General features: G+C 42.9%; 1 protein-coding gene across 1 annotated transcript in view; it reads right to left on the reverse strand.

Annotated features, from left to right (window-relative positions):
• Positions 1–11,384: 11,384 nt before the first annotated feature.
• LOC133504993 (prostaglandin F2 receptor negative regulator-like) overlaps positions 11,385–25,439 on the reverse strand; it is a 45,569-nt gene continuing 31,514 nt past the window's right edge. Inside the window, exons 12-15 of the mRNA XM_061827784.1 lie at positions 15,882–16,068; positions 14,529–14,647; positions 14,393–14,443; positions 11,385–13,903 (exon numbers count right to left, since the gene is read on the reverse strand). Of these exons, the coding sequence (XP_061683768.1) occupies positions 13,791–13,903; positions 14,393–14,443; positions 14,529–14,647; positions 15,882–16,068 (470 nt within the window). The 3' untranslated portion in view covers positions 11,385–13,790. The remainder of the gene's footprint in view (positions 13,904–14,392; positions 14,444–14,528; positions 14,648–15,881; positions 16,069–25,439) is intronic.

Below are 25,439 nucleotides of genomic sequence, written 5' to 3' on the forward strand. Positions count from 1 at the left end.
TGTCTCCAAAACAACTAACTTCATCTGTCCCTCTGGTGAGCTCATTTCTAATCCTATGTAACCTGCTTACTCCTCAAGAACCTCAACATTTTCATTCCCGCCACCTCCAGCTCTGCCTCCAGTCATGTCTTCAGTGCTACTGTCCGGTGAACGGTACATCTTGGCTCACCTCACCACTGTCTTCTAAACGTAAAGTTTCTTATTCCCTTACTACACTCACCATTGCTCTGGACTGTTGACCTGAGTATTTGAAGTCGTCCACCCTCGCTCTCTTCTCCCTGCCATCTCATTCTTCCCGCTCGACCCCTCTCATACATAGTCTCTTTTACTTACTTCGTAATCATCAATTGTTTCCTTTTCAATGCTTGCCTCACCTTTCTAACTGTCCCTCCACCTGAAGATCATTATTGGTCCACATGGATTCCAGTCTAACCTTGTCTGTCAGCCCATCTATCACCACTGTATACATTGTATACTATACAGGAAGGGGCTCATGGTTGATCCCTGATGCACTTCCACTTCTAGTCCAAGCAGCTTTGAGCATTTTCAGCAGCAGCAATTTTTGAAGGGGGCCCTCCATAAAGGGTTCAGAATTAGGGGCTACACTGCTGCATATCGGACATGATTGTATTTATTTTGAAGCTGAGCTAAAGTTATACGTAGTTATCAACATATAGCTGTTGCTATGGTTGCATTTGAAAATCAGTGCAGGGAGAGAAATTCTGGGAAGAAAACAGTGTCTGCAGGAGAGTGACAGTGAGAACACAAAGTGGCCGAGAAACGCACACAACTTTGTGACCTCAGCAAACACGCCTGTCAGAATAAAGCCAACACAATTTATGTGTGTACGCATTTCCATGTATGTGTGTGTGTGTGTGTGTGTGCATGCCTGTTGAACAGACAGGGATAAGAGAAAAGAAAATGAATTTGTTATTAATACATAAGACAACTGTAATAGTTATGTGGACATAGAATAACTCGAGAACATTGATGAAATGCTCTTCAGATATTTTTCTATCCCTGGCATCTTATAAATATACAATATTGTGTGTGTGAGTGTTTGTCGCACATGCACGCAGGCAAAATTGCTGACGCACATCCCTGACTCAGGACTTTCTGGGAGGGGAGCTTGACAAGGGAGAGGCAGCTAGTCCTCCTTGTTTCTCCAATTTCTTGATTTGAAGTATGACAAATTCAGTGCTGCTTTGAGATATGACGGAGTCGGCTTACAAGTTTTGGGAGATACGAGGGTTGCAATCATACAAATTTGAGAAGGGGGGCCAATACTTTTTCATGGCACTGTATACTGTTTGGCGTCTGTGATGTAGTGCTTTAACCCTTTAAGCAATTCATTGAATACCAATGGTACAGCAACACGTAGGCAAGCAATACAACAATACTTACATCTTGTACTCTATCTCTGCATAGAACTACAAATTTTAGTGCACCTGGATGAGATGAGAGAGGAGTTGTCACAGCTCCAAAGTAGACACTAGTGTTAATCAAAAACAAGGCGGAGGATTGTAATACAGGAAAAGAAAAATAAACTGTACTTGGACATCAGTGAGACCAAAAACCTTTCAAAAGCACCAGACAAAGTTCACTGGAGGCCGAAACTGACAAGAAGGCGGCGGAGGATCGGTCAGGTTAGCCGAACAGTGACTTTTTATAACGCGCAAAGTGTAAAAAACTGCCGAGCGGTTGAAAGGGAGGAATAAAATCCAGCAGTTACACGCACGGAGGAAAAATTAATTGGAAATATGGCTGGAGGCAGAACGCGTGCATTGTTGGAATTTGACCCGAGAGAACATTAAGTAGCCGAGACGAGAACAAAACGGAGAGTGGGATATTTTCCTGGCCGATGCACACTGTGGCGTTTCTTCTCATGGATGCCAAAAAGAACTGAAGACAATGTTGCTCTCCAGATCCTCCAGATGAAGTGTACATACGAGACTTTTACATGTTTGTTGTTTATGTGCAAGGTATCAGCTTCAACCATACAAGAAGTCAGCAAGTTTTGCCATGGATGGAAAAAAAGGTGCAAGTTGTCTTTCAGATGCTAGTGTTGGATATGTGGCTCTGAAAGATCATGTAAAATATATTCAAAGATTTGTTTGTCAGTACAATATACACGTTTGAAGGTCATTTCTGAGCACACACAATGCTGTGATTATTGATTATATTGGAGTTAAACTGCATTTCACTTTGAGTCTTTCTGATTTTTGGGGGGTGGCCAAAACGAAACCCATTGACACACTTCAGCCCCGGCACCAGCGCTCTTTGTTATATTCTGATTCACTGCGCAGTCACCATTTTTTTTTTCACGTTCAATGTCGCCCATAATTCACTATACTGAGGAATTTTTTAGTATATACTGTCATTGTGGGGTAGTACTAAATTCTTTCTAAAACAAAACTGTAAAGAAAATAAATGAAAAATTAGAACACTGGAATGCCCAAAGAACTAATATCCCAACTCGGGTTTGAACAGCCCAGCAATGTTGTTTTTTGTAATTTGCATGGCCAAAGTGCTGCCTGGTTCAGTCCCGCCCCATCATTCTTCACCATCTTGCCACCATTATTCTGTATATGAATCTGTAACATTCAGTAACAGTCTGTGGCTGGAAGTGAACTGATGTTGGTTTGATTTTACCTGAATAAATTAAAATTACTGGATGGATGCTTCTACATCACTGCATACACAATTGTTCGATATATCCCATTACAAATACACAGCTATAGACCTTTTTATAATCATCCATCCATCCATTTTCTTTGCCGCTTATCTTCACAAAGGTCGCAGGGAGTGCTGGAGCCTATCCCAGCTGTCAACGGGCAGGAGGCACACCCTGAATTGGTTGCCAGCAAATCACAGGGCACATGGAGACGGAGAACAGTCGCATTCACAATCACACCTACGGGCAATTTAGAGTGTCCAGTTAATGGTGCATGTTTTTGGGATGTGGGAGAAAACCAGCGTGCCCAGAGAAAACTCACATAGGCACAGTGAGAATATGCAAACTCAACACAGGCGAGTCTGGGATTGAACCCGGGACTTCAGAACTGTGAGACCGACGCTTTCCAGCTGAGCCACTGTGCCGCCTCATTGTGTGGATTTTCTATTTACACAGTCCCACAATGCTGCATGGTTATATAAAAGAAGTATAACATAGATATGGATTCATATACACACGAAAGTGGTACTATCAAGGAAAATATAAAAAGAATACTCATATAAAACTTAAAAATACATGAAATAAAGTCATATGGAAAGAAAAAAAATATAAATATCAATGGCAGTCCTTAGCAATAGCTAAATCATAGCTTATTGTTAAGCACAGCCTCCCCTCATTCTTCACCATCCATCTCTCGCAGTAATTGTAAGTGCAGCATTTTATTTATTTTTTATTTTATTTTAATGTATTTTAGTTTTTTATACAAAGTACCCACACCACCAAATTTTGGAGCTGCTTATCCTCACAAGGGTCATCGGAGTGCTGGAGCCAATCCCAGCTGTCATCGTAAATTTTGGCTTTAACAGTGAATTACGACTCACGCAAAAAAATTCGGGTTATGTCGCCAGTGTGGGAACGGATCTCGGTCGTAGACCGAGGACTCCATGTATTCTAACTCACGACGTTTAAGTTTGCCAATACAGTACAAAGCGTGCTGCGTAATGGAAGATGTACTTTATTTTATGAGGAATGGGCTTGGCTGCTTGGTGTACACATGTTCCCCGCTCTCAGGGTTTATGTGACCGTGAAATCCGCTGACTGATGGCGCCGGGCCGGCCACACGAGCCCAAAAAACTTGTTGTGGCACTTTCACGATGACTCGACCCAGATTTTGGCGACACGATTCTGTTTATGGCGAACAGGACAGGACAGGAGCCCGTGAGGTTACGCTTTGCTTTTGACTTCAGTGTTCATTTGCAAAGCATAAGCGTGAACGAGTACTTTGCGCAAGTTCAGTATTCGTGGGTTCATATCGGGCTCTGGCATTTGTGCATGGACTTTTCATGTTCTCCCCTGTGGCGTGATGGTTCTTTCCCCCCCTAATGAAAACAAGCAGGCGAGTGTTTGATCTGGTGGTCAGTTTGGACTCTCGCAGAGATGGCCAACCAGTCAGAGATGAAGAGCCACATTTTTTACTGTCTTACGGCAAAGAGCCACATCATACACACAAACATTATTTCGTCCTCAGACACATACTTTTGCTCAGCCAGATGTATTTTAAATGTCACACACCAACATTATAACAAGAAAAATACTCCTCCAGAGTAGTAGTAGTAGTAGCAGTATTCTAAAAAAAAAAAAATTGTGTGCTCTCTCACACAGACAAAGTACCAGTTCAACCAAGTCTTGTCTTGTATGTCACAACTCTCATCAAATCCAACATATTAAAATACTCAGGATTGGAGATCTGAGTGCAACCATGTATCAGTCGCCATGCTAATGTACGATATTCTCTGCTCAACAGTGAGATGGGACAGTTGAAGTTCTGATACCATGTGTTTAAGATTTTGGTTTTCAGGACACAAGATTTCATTGACATCACGAGGCTTTTTTTTTTTTTTTTAAATAAATTACCCTGTTTGTTGGCCCTTGCAATGTTCCAAGCCACTTGATATGACGCAAGCGTTAGTCTCGAGATGCTTCATTTTTTTAATTTTAAAACTGCACCTGCTTTTTGGTGTGACTTTTCAAAGTGACTCACGTGTGACTGCGAAGTTTAGTCTCTTTTGGAAATTCCAGGTCGATGTTAGCGTGGAGTGAGTTGAAGTGAAGATTTGAAGCTTTGAAATGCGCAATAGACGTCTGACACAAAAGGCAGAGTAGCTGGCTGGTCGTTGCGCTCCCCCCCCCCCCCAAAAAAAAAGAGCTCTCATTCACTGGTAAAACGTGCTGCATTCATGCAGAAATGTATTTTTTTTAACTGTGCATTTTTCCCTGGCATTTTGAGGGAGAAATTGACATTTTTTTTTTCCTAAGATCAACATACGACTGGGAAACTTTGAGCGATTTCCATTCAATGCGAAAGCCAGTTTTGCGAAAACACCGTGCTAACCTTTCCTGCCGCGGTCAAGTCAACTGTGGTCAGGAGACACAGGGGAGGCGTATTCTCCATGCCGAGGTCATCCTGCTTGGGGTTAATTTTTCCTTCTCTTGTTGCACTGCTGAGCTGGGTGGAGGGAATGGTAAAACCACTCTTCCCTGGTTGCCATTGCGACCCCCCCACCCCCCCAAGCAGTCTCGTCTCACTCACATGGCAACGCACACACACATTGAGCTTGTCACAATACCCGTAACAACTATAATAAACTCAAACAAAGCGTGCAAGCAAATACCGAAATGAACTCAAGTAAAGCGCGTGTGCGCACACAAACAGAACTACGATATGCTTTCTTGCCTTCACGAGAACTGCACGAAAGGAGGCAAAGAGCCACGTGCGGCTCGAGAGCCGCGGGTTGGCCACCCCTCCTCTATGGCACAGGTGCTCAAATATAAATCTTCCAGCGTCCACAAACCATTTTTTTTCAATCATACTCGATAGTACTGTAATATTCATGTGCCCGACAATAATCAAATAGTACACTTACAAATGACACCTATGATGAACACTGCAAATTTAGCAAAATGTATGCAGTTAACATTGCACTTGCTGTATAATGCACTTATTCTGAAAGACAAAGTGCATCTCGTAAAATATTAAAAACGTATTCACATGCAAAAAGTCATGGTTATTCCAAACAAGACATTTCAAGTATGCTTGTGGAGCGTTACGCGCTTTGTCATTGAAGCGCCATGCCGAACAAGACACGCTGAGTTGCTCACTCTCCTTGCAAGTCGTGTCATCTTGACCGCTTGAATAACAAAATGGAAATGCTGCAGGCCTCCACAGTAAATTACAAACATTTAGTTCCTTTTCGACAGACTGTCTGTGTATCCTTGGCATGGAAACAGGTGCCGTCTCCACACGGTGACCCAACCATAACACAAAATGAAATAAAAATAGTTCATTTAGAAGGTGTGTGTGTTTGCTGCCTCACATACGTGCTCAATGAGCCAATGGACTGATCTTGAAAGAGTCAAAAAGAGGCTCCATTGAGTCCCATTCTTGTTGGTATATGTGACACATTAAGACGAAAGCCAATGATGTCTGGTTGTCTATTAATGGGTAGTTCTTTGGTTCAAAGTGTGTACGTTGCAGATTACCCAGCTAATATCTAGTCTGCCTCCGTGTGTATTTTCAGCCAGTCAACGAGACATCGGGCTTTGGCACGGGTCGAGGGCGGCGGCAGGTCGAGCGCATTTACAATGCAGCCATCTGAAATTGGAGACATTTGATGTCCTCGATTCTTTGCCCCTGATTTCATGATATAAGACGTCACAAGAGCGCTTCTGTTCAAAATCGTTGCACACACACTGGGCTAAGATTTCATCAGATGATTTTGTGAAGTTGTTAGGGAGTCGAGCGCTGCGGAAGTTTTTCCAGCTACATCACGACTTCAAGTGAATTTAACTTCGCTTAGGGAGCATTAGCGAAGATTCTCGCGGTCGATAGCTAGCCGGGGTGTCACCACAGACTGTTGGCAAAGAACGTGTAGGTGCTTGTCGGAGGCCTTACGGTGGAATTCAACTTTGACATTTGATAAACAAGATATCAAGTGCCGAGGAGCAACTAATTATGTCATAAAGATCTTCATGAATTGCAAGCAAAATATAAGGCATGAGACGCATCACCCAATTCAAGCCAAAAAAAAAAAAGTTATGACTTGCTCTGAAAATATTTTTTGCTTGCGATGATAATATTTGCAATGTGCACTCTCTGAGACTGGAACGTGAACAAAAACTGAAAGGCCACGTGGACCCTTTCAAAGCCTCCGTTGGAATTTGAAACGTTTATTTTAACATGATGTCACAACAGAGCCTCCCTATGACAATAACACCTGTTTTTGTTCCATTCTTATCATTATCATACTCGTATAAGTACATAATATATGTGCATTTGACATTTGTCCACACCAGCCATAAAGATTTTATTCCCCAGCAAGTTTAACAATCGTGCAATCAATCCAAGTTTTGATACGTAACATAGCATACACAGGAAGTCAGCTATCGTGTTTTGGTCACATGACCTTCCACATATGGCGGATTTCGTTCCGTCCTTTACTCACAAGGGAGCGAGAGTCAATGGAGCGCAGTCCAACCAGACGCATTCATCAAGAGTATTTGGAACCACCAGAAAGATGAGCTGAGTCGTATTTGTGGTCAGTGCAGGCCGCACGCCAACGTCCACTCAAGTTGACACGAGCGTTTATTTGTGTCCACGCGTGTGCGTAACGCACCATGTAAGGAACGGTCACGCTGAAGGTGAAAGCGCCTGCGACAGCTCCGACAAGGTATAACAAACGCCAGATCCCGCTCCACACAAAGAAAAGCGTGGTGAACGTTACGGATGGCCTGAACATGTTTACTTGTGGCAAACAGCTTTCTGCTCTACATCTGCGCTCACCATTTGATTTAGGCTTCCTAAAAGGCCATGGAAATTTGCGACGCACTAAAAATGAAAGTGGTGCTTCTTTAAATGGGGTCCATGAGCCATAATTTAGCGGTCGACAAATCATTTGGAATGAGTAGTATCAGTTTTTAAAGGACCTACAATATGTGCAGCTGCTAAAGTAGCGCTGTCAAACTCATGTTTTTCATTTTGTAAAACTCGACATTTACTCATTAAATGTTTGACGTGCAGTAGATTCTCATGAAAGAAAAAGAGTTTTTGCGTGACCTGGCATTGAATTCCACTGCCCTTTAACATTGAACAGGGCTAATGTTAAACCCTTCCACCCCTATCAAAAAAAAAAAAAACCCAAAACTATTATTTATCACATTTGATGGTTTGTCAAGATTTTAGCGTGAATCATGGAAGTTGTTGGAAATGGTTTGCTCTAACAGGCCACATAAAATGATGTGGTGGGCCAGATTTGACTCCCCCGGTCTTGAGTTTGACACCCTTGTATTTAACCAGTGACTCCTTGCTACTTCAGTTTTGGGCCAATCAAAAGCTCTGACATGATTGCGGCATAACACATAAATGTGATGAGCGACATCCGATCTTATCTCAAGCACAGTTGTCCGAGTGAGGCAAGACGAGCTCAGTAAAAATATTTGTGGCTTGGAAGAGAGAACAAGCCTTGGGCTAAAGGTTTTCTAACATGGATAAATTTCTGCTTTTGCGACACATCTGTGACTGCCTTCCGCCAAGCTTTTTCCTTGTCATAGGGAGCGGAAAAAAAAAAAAGGAAAATGATTCCGCTCATCTTCTGAGTGGAAATTAAACTCGCTTGTCGCTCTTTTGACAGTCACTAGGCCCGTTGTAAAAGCTGCTAAATATGATTTTTATTTATTTTTGCAGAGTTGTCAGCACTGGTTGCGTTTTTTGCACCCATGTGGTTAATAAATATCCAATCTAAAAGTTTGAGAACCTCTTATTAAAACTTCAGAGTTGTGGTTAGATTACCAAGAGTGGCCACAAGTACTCCAAAAAATTGCCTTGAAATGTCACAACGGCACCTGATATTTCTCATGCATTTTAATACAAAAGAATAAGAAAGTCAAGTAATATTACAATCAAATGAAATCACATACACACGCACACACAAGAGTTGTGAGGATTTGGTGAGGGCAGCGCACACATGATTCAGTCACAATTCCAAAGCGAAGCCTCACTGCGCTTGCTCAGGTGTTGCTTTTAATCTTGCTTTGCTGGGCCAAAAGAGCAAGCTGATGCCAAAATACACAAAAACAAGAATCCAGCGTGGAGCCAACAAACTGTGGCTGGCAATACAAACAAGGGTCATGTGGCAATAGGCACACCTTTTTGTCATTTGTGGACAAAAGACAGACATTCACACAAAGACACGCGTACAGTTTCAGTTGCATTGTTTTCCCTCACAACACCCAGCAAACCTTAGCACTTTTAAAACTGTATTAACCCCTCATAGGCCACATGGTGAAATATTTGGCAAGGGATTATTTTTAGCCCAGCCAGCTGGGACGGGCTCCAGCAGCTCACCCTGAACTCCAGAAGACGGTACAGATGGATTATCACAAGCCTTTTGCTCTGACTGGCCGGCGCAAATCACATTCCAACAGACTTCGAGTGAGCTGGATGCTTTCCATCATGTTTCACTCACTAAAATGGAGTCCGTGCCCAAATAAGGCAAACAGGTCTGGCACATGCACTTTTGGGGTAAGGTCCTAAGACACCCCCCCCCCAAAAAAAGGGCACCCATCGCCAAAATTGACAAAAGAAGAAAAAAGCAGTAGTGTAAGGATTATGTATTTATTTCTGTTAATGCAATCAATAACAATTACTAAATAACGTGAGAGGAATCAACCATAGATGTAAAGTCGAAGCACTGTTCAATTCGTAGGTTTCTGTCATAAATAAAAATGAGACCAAGCGTGGACAACCTTTACAAACCATCACATGTCATGTTAAATAGGAGACAAAAGACCACTGCCAGCATTGAGTCAAGCACCTCTGCTTTACCCAAATTTCCGCAGTTCTAGAAGGGTTCTCCCAATGTTTTTTTTTTCTTTTTTCAACACGCGTTCTTCGGTCTTCAGAGAGCTTCTGCAGCATCTGTGGGGCTTATGGTTCAAAGGTATTAGTCAGAAGAATAAACAAAAATCCAAATCATAGATGTCAAATAAAATCTTTATACAGGAGAACCAAATGCCCACTATATTTCAAACATGAAAGAAGGTATGTGCTTGAGCACCACTTGGGGTCCTCGTGTGCACAGTCCAGGGTCAGGGTTGTCGCTGTCCGAAGTCCTCATTTAATTGACCTTGATGACCAAGTCGCCGCATTTACTTCCAGGTGGCAAAAAGAAACTTTTCCATGCCAGAAAACAATGATTTTGCTGTAAAGGTGACGTCACGGGAGGTCACTTAACTTCATAGCGAGACGTGGCGCCATCCGTAATTTGTAGTTCTACAAGGGAAGTTGATTCTCAAATTGATGTGTTGGAAATTCATCTAAAAAATAATCATTGAGGGAATGGCTAATTGATTGAATTTCTGTTGCTCGGCTTAATGGAGCAGAGGCCTGTGAATATTCTCATTACTCCAGGTCATTTCATCGAATCAATGGCAACTGCTGACTGACATTTCCCCTCTCAAACCCTTCATGGGTGTGCGGGACACTGCTTAGTTAGGACACTAGCAAGATTTGGTGTGGAAGAATCAACTATTTATGCTCCAATTTAGAGGTATGCTCCACACCACATAGACAGGGAACCATTCGTTTGGACCCTCCCCCCCCCCCAAAAAAAAAAGGACAGCCGTTAAACTGTCTGGCCAAGAGTCTAAATTAGAGCAAAAATAGCAGACGTGCTCTTTCACTTACTGAAATGGATAACATGCTGACGTTTGCTAGCAGACAAGCCATTAGCTTTCGCTAACAACTCAACGACAACCCGGGCAAGCATTTTCCATGTACCTGTGAGAAAATGTCTTCCCCATGATCGTGGAGATTCACTTCCCAGTCTCTCCCTCCAGAAGTGCTTCAGGGACTTTGGCATTTCAACAGACAAAAAACATTTGGTTCGGGCAGAGGATTAAATAAGATAACGCCCATTTGGTGAATGATAGTGCTTGTGTAAAGATTTCAAATTGATGACAATAAAAAGAAATTCACAGAACATGTTGAGGACTTTCAAGTGTCTCGCTGCCAGACTGAAGCACGAGCTGAAGAAGACGATTGCGAAAGTTGCAACAAGACCACATCACTAAATGACCCATCACAGCAATGAAGACACATGGCAGGACCAGGAAACTGGCTCAAGTGGACCCCAAGACAACACCCTAGAACCACACGCAAGCATACCAGAAGCCACCAAAACCTGCGTGAGATGCGAACCACAGGGCACGGGACAGATTGGCAGAAAAGAGGTGAGAAAATCAAAGCATGAGAGATTCGCATTTTTCACGGAGGCTGAGAGGTGATTGTTTGCGAGGAGGAAAGATGTGCACAAGTCGGTGGAGGAAGGATGAAAGAATATGAACAAAAAGGGTGAATCCTCGGAAGACGAACAAGAGGACGGGAGATCGGAAGACGCAGCCCATTGTTGAATTATAAAACAGCACAGGCGAGTTTGTAAAGTTGTTTGGAAAAAAAATGATTGATGGCTTGAAGCACACATGCCGACGAAAAGCAACGTGGCCCACATTTGCACCGTGTGGGAACCCTGCTCTTGAAAAAGCCATTTTGGGCCAAGCCGGGGCCCAAATGTCGCCCCTGCCAAACAAAGCAACACCCGCCGCCTCAATCATTCACGAAAAACCATCTGCTTGGCGCAGGACGAAGCACAGCCAGTCCAGAGAGAACGCCACTTTTATTAGAACTTAGTGTTGGACTAAATGGGCGTTACATATAGAAATTGAAATCGGCATTTTACAAATCCAGCCATTCAAAAATACGCATTGCAATAAAATGACATGAAAAGAAGGAAGTCTGTCCTTGGAATTTGTTACAATTGACAACTGGCACAAAAGATTTGAATGTATTCCGACACATGTGCGCGTGAAATAAAGTTTGAACGGAGTGCACGGTTTGAATCATGTAAGATTGTTTCACCGATCAGGCCCTGAGGCGAAAATTCATTCAGCAGCACACAATATTGCTCGTCGAAGTTGACAGAGTATTTTTGCTGCTTGAAAGTCTGTCAAGAGGACCAAAAAAATTACCCGGTTCCATTTGAGCAACGCCAGCCAATGAGGAACGTGCCTTGAGATACAAGAGAGACCACTCGCGGGCTTTTCCATATGAAGAAGTCGTTCAGGAGTTTTAAAAAATATATTTTGATCTGAAATATGGGCCCTGTGCGATGGCAGTCAACGCAACTTTGCAAAATCTTGAAAAACTGGCTTTTGCGACACCCACTTGAAGTTTTCGAAAGACCTTGGGTACTTAAAACAGTCACATAATTTCTGCTATTTTAATGTTAACACGGAATAGGAAATGCCAGAGACAGGCATCTATGTTATAAAGCGTTAAGCAACAGATGTTTGTATACAAATGGTGGAGCAACATGTAGATAGACAATCTAACAATACTGACTGGCATATATTCTGGGAAAAAAAATACTGTTTACAGAGGCTATGTTCACATTCTATTTGGATTCTTTGTTAAATACAGCCAATCTTTTTATGTAGTCCTTGACATTACAATATAAATGTAATGTAATGTGTTTGTTCAGTGACACCAATGCGCACAAATGTGACATCATACGCATATGTGAGCCGCCATCTTGACTGAAGTAAAACAGGCTGCTCCTCATGACGCATTTGTGGGGATTTCAAGGATTTTAACCCACCAAGGCCAACATTTTCTTCCATGTATCAGTTGTAAAACACTTTCTTTTGGTTGCTGGCTGTTTTCTGCTTGTTTGTCTTCCGTTTGCTTTTTGTGGCTTGTCGGTTTAATTCAACAATTTTAACTTTGAATGACGTATATGTCGGATGAGCGCGACCTGAACGTCCAGACTGCACTCGTAGAGGACAAAGAGATTTATCCACATATATGAAAGAGGGCCTGCATTGTACTGTTCACAATGTAGCCTTTGAGTTCTTTACATTCTGGTTTTACAGTTCCGTATTATAGCACACACAAAAAAAATGTTGGTTGCCTTTGAGCGGGTGGATGCTGTAAGAGATCAATAGGATTAAAATTGGATTCTCTATTCATTTGACTGGAAAAATCTGATCTTAGATCTTAGAGTGTTTTGAGTTAAACACATGGTTACTGAACGAGTTAAACTCGTATCTCAAGGCACCACAAAAAAAAAAAAAATCTCGACGAGGTCTGCAAATAATGAATTTGTCTTGCTTCTCTTCCACGCAGCAACGATAGCAGACCCATTCGTTATTGGAAAATGAAATGATTTGAATAGGGCCAAATTAAAAGGAACATTTAATTTTTGTGTGGGTGGGCGGGGTAATGACTATATTAGTGGAGTGACAGCATCTTTTAGGAGCGTTTGATGTAACCCTGAAAACAGCTCCTGCGAGAAAACACAACATGCACACCTGCACAACAAACATTTCTCCAAAAGTGACATTGCACACACACGCATGCATGCACACAATCACGCAGACTGCATGTCTCCTTGGGAAGCATAAAAATCTGTCTGACTTTAAAATCTCTTAATCCCAGGAAAAAAAAAAAACAGATCTGAGAATAAAAGGTAGTTATCTTCCATTTGTTAAGGTAGGAACACTCAGGGTTGGTAGTGCAATGCCTCTTGCGTGCGAGGAAGGACAGTCCGTGCCGCAGAAATCAGGCTCGGGCCGAGCGAACTGTCCCACCGGTCGGTGGTGGGTCTGGACTGTCACTTCCTTTTATGAACCCAAAGGCCAACGAAAGCATTCAAAACACTGCTCTCGTTCGCATGGGACAGCCCGAGCCATTCATTTGTTAGTCTTCGCTACAAAAGTGGTCCTTTATTTCCACATGGCAGTGAAACCTCCTGTGACTCTAAAAGTTAAAAAAAAAAAAAAAAAAAAAAAAAAGAATCCCTGCTCCTCCGCTGCAGAGCTGAAATGGTTGCGAGTAGCGCGGGAAGCACTCTGACAGCTTCAGTTCGCCTTCGAAAGGAACGTGCCGCCCGTTTTACTCCCAACGTCCTCGGGTGTCCCACAAGTCGTTGACGGGGGCACGTCTGCCGTGCGTGTGCGTGTTTCTGGAAGTGCTGCAGTGCGAAGGTGCAGGGGAAAGTATTTGTCAGTCCATCTCCAGGTCCATCAACTTGTTGCGGGAGCGTGGAGTGTGCGCCGCGTTGCGACAGCAGCACTGGGCGCAAACCAGGCCGAGGACCATCGAGAAGAGGCCCACACCTGCAGACGGGACAGCGATGAAAAATTGGACATTATCGCCGCTGCTTCAACTGCAGGCAGCTGCACGAAGCGGAGCTTCTCAAACTCTCAAAAACTTTGAAGGGCCGCTTGCAGAGGAGAGAAATTCAAAAAAACATAACTACCATGTGTATGCCTTAATATAAAGGGAGGAAAAAAGGTACATTTTATGATTACAATTTGGTTGAAATCGGGCCTCAGGTTCGAGTCCTTACTCGTGGGACAGTGTGGATGGCAGTAATATATTATATTTTTTTAAGACTGCCCATATTATCCCACTGCTTTGTGTGCCACTGACCCCCCCGGATATTTGTATAGCCAAAATATTTGATCAGAAATTTGGAATACAATCAACAAGAACAGCCAGTCGTAGCACAATTCGTCGACTGGCTTCATCTTCTGACCTTATTTAAATCCACAGTATAATGACGCGAGCAGCTGTTATTCAGGCATGCGTGTGTGTTATTTTACCTATTGATGCTGAAACACCATACAAGAGGGGCAACTTTAAGGACTCCCACACTGTAAATTAAAGAAAAAAGCAGAAGAATTGGTGAATTTGTGTTAGAAAAAGCACATCATCGCATTGATTGTACACGCTCCTCACCGGCGAATCGGACTGTAAGGAAGATTCGGGATGACGTCAGCTCCCCAGCTTGGGTCCACGCTCCTGTGGAGGCCGACAGGTACCAGGGAGTGGCCACACAGTGATATTCGCCACTGTCACTACAACACACATTGAGATGCTCGGAATCACAAGGAGAGTCGGAAAAAGAGCTGCTCACCACATTTACAGTAAGTGGTGGTACAGCCAAATAAAATAGGAACAAATTGCTTTAGAATAGACTTTAAAGTTCTGCTACCGGTCTAAAAATCACAAAATGGGTTAGGTCCTGAACGCATGCAAGAAATGCTCATGGAATATAAACCCAGTCAGGCTCGGAGACCTGGAAAGTCACATCAAAAGGAGTAAAGTGTCCAAAACAAACTTGGTTAAGCAAAATGTGGCTATTATGCTACACACTAAGTAAAAAAATAAAAGTAAATAAAATACAGACTCTGAAATGCAATTAAAAAGAGTAAGAAGAAAATAAACTGTCCTTTTTTAAGTTATATTGTGACAAGATGCACTAAAGAAAAATATCAACACTTTTGTATTTGCTCCCAATTTTCAAGAGGTGAACCCAAAATAGCCATGAGTATTTTTGTTCACAAAAGGCCCATTTGTTGGCAAATCTCTCTAAACCACGTCCAGTGAGCAGCTCAACTTCGCCGAGATAGTCTCAAGATGCTGATATGATCGCAAGCTTTTTGCAACTTGTGTGCCGAGGGCTGCTTACAATTAAAGGGCAGTTGTTTTTGGCACAACATACTCCCTACAAGTAATGTTTTATAGTCAACATCATTAAACAATTTCTATTAATTAAGGCCATAAATTGGGTATATTTTGATTCTCCAAACCTGTTGCGTCAGCATGTGCACACACAGCTACTCTGTGTTGCTCAAGCACCAGGCACTTTGCTCTGGATAAAAAAAGTTTCCCCTTTACTTCAACCAAATGTTTGTCCTTTGTTGATCAGTATTACAAAAAAATAAAAATTTGTCCGTAATCACTTTTAAATCATTTGAAATTTGCTGACCTTTTATTTGAGTCTGTGGGGAATTGTGAAAATACTGTACTTCTACCCTGATCCCAGGACTCTTCTTGTCCTTCCAAAAACAATCAAGAGTTCAAACGCGGTTGACTTTGGCTTTTTTTTTTTTTTTTTTTAAATGTTATGTTGGTTGAAAAAAGTAACACGCCAAAGCACAGATATTTTAGTTTTCAAATGTAGATGGTAAAAGCATAAAGTCTCCAGAAAAATACGTATTCAAGCAAAACACATCTGAAATATGTAATAAAGTACAGAAAGGTATACGAAAATTGGTGACAAAAAAAAGGCACCGTGTGCTCACTCACCTGTCGTGGGCGTCGTGGACGCTCAACGTGTACGAGTGTGTGTCCTCGCGTTGGACGGAAACCTCACTGGACGAGTTGCGAAACTCTTTTCCGACGACGCCGAAGCGGTCAACGCTGGCTACTTGAGTTGTGGTCTGTCCGCCGCGAAGTCGCGTGAAAAACCAGCGCAGCTCGTACGCCAGGTGGTCTGGAAGAAACACGAGCAAAATGAAAACTCTTTCAAATCTCGACTGCGTGAATTTGTGCGCCAAGAAGCAAAAGTGGAAAAGGATCGGACAACTCCTTTTTTTGTCAGTTTGCACTGAAAAATTAGCTACTTTCAATCTCATCGACCATGAGTTGAGTGACAATAAACGTGACGAAAACCGAAATGTTAAGATAAAGGCCAACGTGGCACCACAGAATGATGTTGCTGGCTGACATTTATTGATTAGTAATACAGAATAAAATACTGATGAATGCCGTTTTGAGTTTCCCCGCAAATCCTGTGGAGCAGAACCTCATAGTCAAACTCAAGTCCCGGGAGCCAGAGCCAGCCCACCTCATCATATTTGGACCGCCACAGCAAATCATTTGATCGACTTCATGTTTCTTGCAAAAATTACAAAACTGTCTTCACCGTTAGTAATGTTGAGATGTTGCAAGCATGTTTTTGCCTTTTAAAATCAATTGAATAGTCGTGCATAACATGTTTTTAACCGGCTTTGGATTTTAAAATGAGTTAATCAAGTTCTCGTGTATATGTAACAATGAGGAGGATCATACATTTATAAGAGTTCCCAGTCAGTCGGCCCCGAGGGAAATCTAAACTACGATGCGTTCCGTGGAAAAAATTAGCGTGACATGCATAACATTTACAGAGGAGAGTCGCATTTTAGAACGGCGCCAAATTGTAGTATTTGGGACGCAGCCCCGACGACTGATGAGCACAAGCGCGGTGGATCAGACGGAATCAGAACCTCTGCAGCGACTTCATCATGCGCACCAACGTAGGGGGTGGCGTCTCCGCTCTCAGCGAGGGCGATAAAAGTGATGGATAGGAAGCATGAGAAAAAAGGATGCCGCCGATGACAAATGGAAGCAAACGAGGATGAGAGAGAATTATGATAATAGATGTCATCGTTGGAGGAGGGGGAGCTAATTATTTCCAGGAGGGAGGGAGTGGGAGAGAACAAGAGAGAGAGAGAGAGAGAGAGAGAGAGAGAGAGACAGAGAGAGAGACAGAGAGAGAGACAGAGAGAGAGAGAGAGAGAGAGAGGAGAGAGAGAGAGAGCTCAAAGCAGTCATTAGTGTGTCAGGGAGAGGAACTATTAGCATTGTAGTGCCTCCTACACACACGCCCGCGAACGCTGTTAATGTACATGGACAAACACAAACACACACACACAAGCAAACAGACAACGCCAAGCAGATGACGCCTCGGTCGGCCTCCGTCATTTAGGAGACAAGTGAAACGACAGCGTTTCCAAATGACAACATGCAGCAGAGAAAAAGGGGCGAACAATGAGATAAACAATTAAGAGACAGTGGATGTCAGGCGAGAAAAGGATGGATGAAGAAACGAGGTGAGAATGGAGCCAATAATAATGACGAGGAAGGAGTCAAGTCACCCGCAGACGAGGAATGACTCACATCTCAACTTCTCCCTCCCTCGCTCGCTCGCTCGCTTCCCCAAGAATTTGATATTAAAGCACCACGCTACTCAAAAACAGTCATGGCGCCCGTCCGTTAGTTGGACTAAGTTTGAGGTTCACAGCACCATCAAAAATTTCTATATACACAGATGTACATACACACAAACGTAGTAATACGTATATACATAGCACACACACATGCACACATACAGACATCTTCATATTGTATGTGTGTATCCATCAATCTGTGCCACTTATTCCCACAAGGGTCGCAGGAGTGCTCTCTTCGGCCAAGAGGTGGGGTACACCCTGAACTTGTTGTCAGCCAATTGCAGGGTACATATGAACAAGCATTTGCACTCACATTCACACCTACGGGAAATTTAGAGACCCGAATTAATGCATGTTAAACCCACGTAGGCATGGAGAGAACATGTAAGCTCTACATAGGCGGAGCCAGGATTTGAACCCCTGGTCCTCAGAACACTTTGAGGGAGACGCTCTAACCAGACCTAGACTAGACCACCGTGCCACTCTACATGCAAAAAGCAAAATATGTGAGCTTGCTGACAGAGTGGACATTTTTGGAATGGGCACATGGCAGAACTTCATATGGCTAAATGATTCCATAAGCACGGCGATTGTGTGCTGCTTGACATATTTCAAATGTTGAAAAACTTTTTACAGCAACTGGAATTTCAACAATGACATGATTATACTCTTATGATGGCCAGGTGATTGTGATGAGGACATTCCCACAATCATTGCCAATTCCTGGTCCACCACGCTCGTCTCTTCTACTCTTCATTCTCTCCCATTTTCCTCATTCATCACCTCCTCAAAGATTTCTTTCCATCTGTCCAGGACACTTTTGGCACCAGTCAACATTTCCATTTCCATCCTTAATCACCCTAACCTGCTGCATATCCTTCCCATGTCCATCCGTCTGTCTGGCCAACCTGTAGAGATCATTTTCTCCTTCTTTAGTGTTATACCTCACATACATGCTATCATATGCCTCTTGTTTGCCCATTGCCACCTTTGCTCTACGTCGCAGCTCAGTCCATTTCTTTTGCCTCTTCTCTATGCTTTCAGGGTATATGATTACCTGTGCTGTGTGGTTCCACCACCAAGTCTGATTCTTCCCTTCCAACCAGATCCTTTTGGTAATGTCTACTACCATCTGTCACTCCAAGTTCCTTTCCTGGATAGCAAACTTATCCATCTCTTCTTCACCAACATGTCCATTAGAATCTGCACCAATCATGACTCTATGTCTGGGATGCTCAGAACTACTTTGTCGAGTAGATTCTTTGTAGTTTGGAGTTGCCTTGTTATCGTTTGATGTGTGTGAAACCATATGCAGCATAAGATGCAGGCATCCTGGCTATTTTGGTTTCAGACTGTCATTCGTCTACAATCATGGAATGCGCTCACACTTTGCCTCTACTAGCTTAGCGTCGCCACAGGCATTCTTCTGAAAGGGGAGTTTGTATTGGTGAAGTCTACCAACAACGACCTTGCTAACGTTGATTTTTTTTTTTCAATGTTCTGAATTTTGCATTGTCACATACTAGAAGTATTTGAAAATAAGCTCATTTTTCAAATATACTAAATAGAAAGATATTTAAGTAAAAATAAAATGAATGACTGATGAATGATAAATACTCAACATACAGAACAGTACCTGAAAAGTCAACTTCAGTACAGTGACGAAGTACAAGTACTTTGTTACTTCCCACCTCTGATATTGATAAAGTGTACATAAGTATAAAAACAATCCTTGTATTAGTCCATGGCCTCTTCTGATAATTGATCGCGACAGTATCTTCTTTACCCTTAAATGATCAAAGACACATTTTACACAATAGCACACAATCAGGTTGCTTGTATTTGGCGCCGCCAAGCATTTTCGAAGAATGGCGGTATATTTAGCAAGCTTTGGGTTTCTTACAGTTATTCCTCTATCCCCCATCCACGACTCTTTGTTCTTGACAGTGGCGATGACTGGAATGAGCAGTGAAAAGTGGCGGAGGAGCTTAAGGATTTGGAGTACTTAGTGAGCGTGGAGATTATTTTGTTTATCTCCCAGCCGTGAGGGGGACACCTTGAGCTTCGAGCACCACGACGACTCCTCCACCAGCCTGACTCATAGCTGTGGCCCCATATGGACTTGCACTGTCTGTCCTTCCACATGAATTCACTCATTTCTAACTTGTGATGCTGATAGCCGTGCCCACTGACTTCCTGCATAATTTTAGATGATGGAAATTTGAAACCGTAATGTGGAAAAGAAATTATGACCAGTGACCTTGTTTTGGTGCCTTTAGCAGACGTGCAAATGTTTCAAGCACCTTTGACCACTGCTTTCTGATGGAATTTCATAAACATCTGGTGCGGTCATAGGGGGTCTTCCACAGCAACATTCCGTCATGCCATGGCTGGAGTGAAGCGACACAAAGTCAAGTAAGCATTCGACCTCACGACGGCAGTATCCGCGTTTTTGAGAAAATGTTGGAAAAACATTTTGTTGAAAATCGGGCCTTACCAAGACTTATTGGACACCCATGGAGGCTGACACTGGAGTGGATTTTGACTCCTCCTCCCTCTCACAGAGATCGATCCCATTGCAGAGCCAAAATTTGATAGCACCATTCCCTTCCTTGCTTCCCCCTTTTTACTCCAATCCTGGTGACTTTCACTCCTGCTCCTGTCCAATCCCTCCCTTTTAATACAGTTCATTTACACCCTTTGTGAAAATCTACTTTAGACGTGACATTCACAACGGAAGATAACTAATCAAAATGGTGCCTACCCGTGTGGACGGCTCAGTTATATGCTCTCTAGTATTGTGCATGTTTTTATGTTTTTCATTTGTCTTTAGAGACATTACGCGACTGACTTACACGAGGGAAGACTTGATCAGCATCAGGGAGTCTCCCTCGGACTTTCTTCCACTAACATTCGACTAGGAATCTTATGTTCCTCAGTGACAGTTTTTTCCAATGTCTTTATGTCTCAAAAATATTCTTTCAATTGACCGTTGTCATACTAGTTGTACATACTTGGCACAATAAAAATGACTGATTCTGACTCTGAAGTGTCACTCCATGTACTATTTCGAAATACCCATTAGTCATTGTCCAACAAAAGAAAAAAAAAACATTTGAAAAGAATCTCGAGGCCCTTGGTTAGGTTTGTCACATTTTTTGGAGGTTGCACTTTGTCACAACACCAGAAAGAGAGCACGCTGTCACTGATGTAATTTCCCCAACCACTTCTCGGTTAAGCACTTTGTTTCCAGTGGAAAATGCCTTCCTTTAACCAGGTAGTTACAGTCGCTGCAACTTCAATACAAGCCCTTGTTTATGACGTAGAATATATTTAGCATAACTTTATCCAATTTGTTCTACCGCGGTTACAGTCTGCCATGGACATCCATGCAGATGGACAGGCAGGGCTAAGATTATCGTCTCGGTGGAGTCGGGAGCGTGCACGCATAATTCTTCATCAACTATTACAGAATTGGAGGCTAATATACAACTGTGCACATGCGCAGTAGGCCAAAACGGCGGCAGACGTAAACAAATGGAACTCATGCTGCTTCGTAGTGTTACAGCTCTTGTCGGAAGTACTTAGTATTGTGTTGTCGTGATGTTCTTTGTTCAGAATGTCGTACCAGGTCAGCACCGACTGCCGAAGAGAAATTCCTTGTGTGTTTTTACATACTTGGCTAATAAAACTGATTCTGATTATATATGATTCTTCTGGTGCATTCATTAATCAATTCCACTTAGCACCAACTTGTTCATAGCGCTATGTATACCGTAACTTGAGCACTGCGAGCAATTTTAGATGGATCGCTGGAGGAAGATCCAGTCATCCTGATTCGTGAAGAACTTCAGCAACTGCGGCGACTTCATTACACGCTTTAAAGTGATGTGGTAGCTTCATTAAGCATAGAAGGAGCAGCGTTGCAGTGGCACAGTGAAAAGTACAGAGCACCTTCAACCGACTATCTGGATCTCATTTAAGCTCATAAAACTAAAACGGCTGTCTGCGGAAATGATAACAGCCTGATTGGATTTCCCTGGATTAATCCCTAGAGAAGGCTCCAAGGCTCCAAACTGCCTGAAATTCAAACACAGAGATGCAAAAGATCGACAATTACCACACACACTCCTAATGAAAATGGCTGCAAGTTCTCCGCGCCATAAAGCAGGGCGGCGCTGGCAGAGCGGAATCCAGACCAAAAAAAAAAAAAAAAAAAAAAAAAAAAAAAAAAAAAAAATCACCATTTAGCCTTTCAGAAACAAAGCTGCGGGGCAGCAACGCATCCCTCTTTACTGTCGAGTGCTTGGCGTTTGGCCGGGTAACTAAGAGTTGCATTTCATATTTGGCTATGCTGTTAGAGCCCTCCTTCAACGGCTTATTGTTGTTGTCTTTAAGTGCAGTGGGACTAATGGAGTGAAAATCATTGCATTCTTTTGCAGTTTCGAATCTGCAGAACAAATTTAATTAATTTTACTGTCACCATGCATCTCTCTCTCTCTCTCTCTCTCTCTCTCTCTCTCTCTCTCTCTCTCTCTCTCTCTCTCTCTCTCTCTCATCATGCTTTTGTTTGCTCTTCCTCTACCAGGAGCAAAAGACGACTGACACCTTCACTTAAAAGCACATGCCCAAGTTTTGTGTCAAGTAATCTGGAGGTCACTAAATATTACAAATATTTTTTGGGGGACAATAAATAAGTAAATGGCATCAACTTAACCATATAAAACTTGTATGAAAATTTCCTGTTCCCACCTCAGTGTACGGAAAAGGTGTTTTGAAAAAATAGCACATACGTGGCTTCAAAGTCAGTCCGACATTTTGAATTCTGGAGCTTCTAAAAGGGATGCATTCTGCCGAGACGAACAGTGATGATTGTCCAATAAAGTGGTGCGATTTCAAGCTGCCAAGCTGCGTCAATGAATCCATCTGTCTCTTGCTTTCTGATACTTATGTAATCCCCACTTTCAAGCTTCTTGGATCTATTCCACCATTGTAATGGTGTTGATTTTTTTTTTTTTTTAAACTTTATTCCGATGCAAGTTGATTGCCGATGCTCTGAAGTGCATTGTTGTGATGGTTTTCCCCACTTAATTTATTATATTTGTGGTGCTCCTTTTGTGCAACAGCAGACATTTGCTCACTACCGCTTGACTGTGAACGCTTCAACTAACAATGACGTGCAACCGAGGGAAACTGATTCTGTCCCTCTTTTCCCTCCTCAACAAGCTTTCTCCCAACGAGCTAAACTTTTCAGGCCATTCTCAAGCCTCCTCTTCCTCCATTTACTGGCTCCGCTATTCACCCTGCACCGCCGTTGCTCACTTTAACTGTTTAGTGGCGTCCACTTTCCCCTCATTCACTCCCTCTCCACATCACCAGCTATTCTCTCGCTAGCTCGTTCTGTCTCCCCGGCCGGCTAACGGAGCGTGAGATTGGCTAATTAACGGCTGCCTGTCGCCCCTGCAAAGACAGCTGGGTAATTTGGTGAGAGTGCAGAGGAGGGAAAGGAGCTAAAGGAACCAAAGGAGGAATGATAGACTTGTAAGCCAAAAAGATGATAAGAAGCATTCAGAGGCGTTCTAAAGCAACCATTTGGCAGGTGTTAATCACCTGCCCAAAGAATGCCACCAAGTGTATAAGTACTGCAAACATTCAAATGTTATTGGCACTGCTTCCGTGGCAGCCATTACGGAGTGATGGAGGAGCAGCGGTTCCACCCTCTCCGCCCTTCTTACAAAAGAGATGGAATAAATGACACATACTGAGGTGCATCCACCTGCTAAGGCCAAAGAAGGCTGACAGCCCGACATTCCGTGCCTCGCCATCCATTCATCTGGTGGATACTGTGTATGTGCTGCTGCAGCAGCAAAAACAACAACTCCTCTTGGTTCTACTCTGGTATCCAGCAAATACTGAAGCTCTATCTTTAGGTGATAACTTTTGTTACTCTTTAGTACTTCAATGTGGATGTGTTCTTTGGAAAGCCCAAAAGGTGCACAGAGCTGTATCACCTCCTGCTACTTTTCACAAAGGTATGCCACAGTAGGAGAAAGGAAAAAAATGGAAAGCTGAAAAGACAAAATATGTCAGTGCAGAGGTGGCAAGGATCAAAAAGAGAGAAGGAGAAAAATCTCTCAAAAATGGTGATGTCATTGTGAGTAGACAAGATTGCAGTGTGGAAAACATGTCGCCATGACAGCAAGAACATGGCAGCCATCGGCAGTTGCGACGGGAGCTCCCAGTAAGCGTGCAGAGACAGGCTGGGACGACATACCACACAGTTCGAAAGATGGTCACACAAGTGTCAAGCTTAAAGTTCTCAGTTGTACTGCCAAGGTGTTCTGCATACAACACAAACAATACTAATAAATACAATAAAATAAATAAAAAATGTTTTCCCCTGCCAGAATCTATATGCTCTAATCATGTTTATATGCAAACGAGATTTTTTCTTTTTCCATTTGTCTCTTCAACATATGATGTTTGGAGTCGAATTGTGTGCATTGATCTCATTATGTGAGTTTAAAAAAAAAAATAAAAATATTCTCTTCATATTGTTATTGGCGGCATGGTAGCCCATGGAAAGCGTTGGCCTCACAGTTGTGAGGACCCGGGTTCAATCACAGCCCTCACTGTGTGGAGTTTGCATGTTCTCCTCATGCCTGCCTGGGTTTTCTCCGGGCACTCCGGGTTCCTTCCACATCGCAAAAACCAGCAACATTAATTGGACGCTCTAAATTGCGCTTAGGTGTGATTGTGAGTGGGGCTGTTTGCCTTGATGTATGTGCCCTGCGATTGGCAGACAACCAGTTCACGGTGTACCCTGCCTCCTGCCCGTTGAAAGTTGGGATAGGCTCCAGCACTCCCCGCGACCCCTGTGAAGGTAAGTGGTAATGGATGGATGGATTATTATCAGAATAGACTTCACTTCATTATCAGTCAAGTGTCATTTAAATCATACGTGATATGACTGGATGCAAAAATTCTGCAACCAAATGTACCAAATAACCCATATACTGTAATACTTTTCTTCCAAAATACTGTAAATTTCCCCATGAATATTTCCTGCTATATCATGGCATCTGCTACAGTATATATATTTTTTTGGTGGTGATTCACCGTCCACCACAAAATAAAGTTCCTTCATAAAGCACACTACAAATCATCAGCATCATCTTCGGCATACTGACCAGCTAATTCGTCACACTTTGGATCTTCACAGCTAAGTAGACCAACATTAAAATGAGTTACGGTACAGATTTACTCACATGTTCATGTCTAGAGCATGTTTCAAACAGACCGTAGGAGGGTAATGTTTAGGTGTGGAATCGATTATTTGAAGATTTTTGATTTTTTTTTTTTTTAAATATATTCCAGAAGCACTTGCTCAAGGGGGTAGTTTATTGCACTCACGACTCTCACCAGACACATTTTTTGGGCAAGATACATTCGAGATCCTGGATATGCGCACCAAGCTGCCATTTGCGGGTCCGTTTCCGCTGTGGCGGTTAGCACAGCCACTCCCACAAGCCACTTTGGCGGATTCAACTGTACTCACTTGTACCGCGTACAGATTCGGTCACTATGCTGCCGTCTGTTGCTCATCCTGTGAGCGCCTCCTCCTAGTTGAGTTTACATGCCTGCGTGTACACACTTTTTTCCAGTTTTCGTTGTGTAATTTGCATCGTTGCCAACTAAAAGATATATGTAATTGATAACACGCATACCAATGGAAATGATCCATAACAGGTAAATAGGACTAGTCATTTCATCTCTTTAATCCTCCATCCATCCTGTGCAACGCTTTTCCTCCCGACAGGTGCCTTTCGGGTGTGCTGCCACCTCGCTCAGCTGACTTTGAGCGAGAAGCAGG

Source organism: Syngnathoides biaculeatus, chromosome 2, assembly GCF_019802595.1.
Source record: "Syngnathoides biaculeatus isolate LvHL_M chromosome 2, ASM1980259v1, whole genome shotgun sequence".
Classification (NCBI taxonomy): Eukaryota; Metazoa; Chordata; class Actinopteri; order Syngnathiformes; family Syngnathidae; genus Syngnathoides; species Syngnathoides biaculeatus.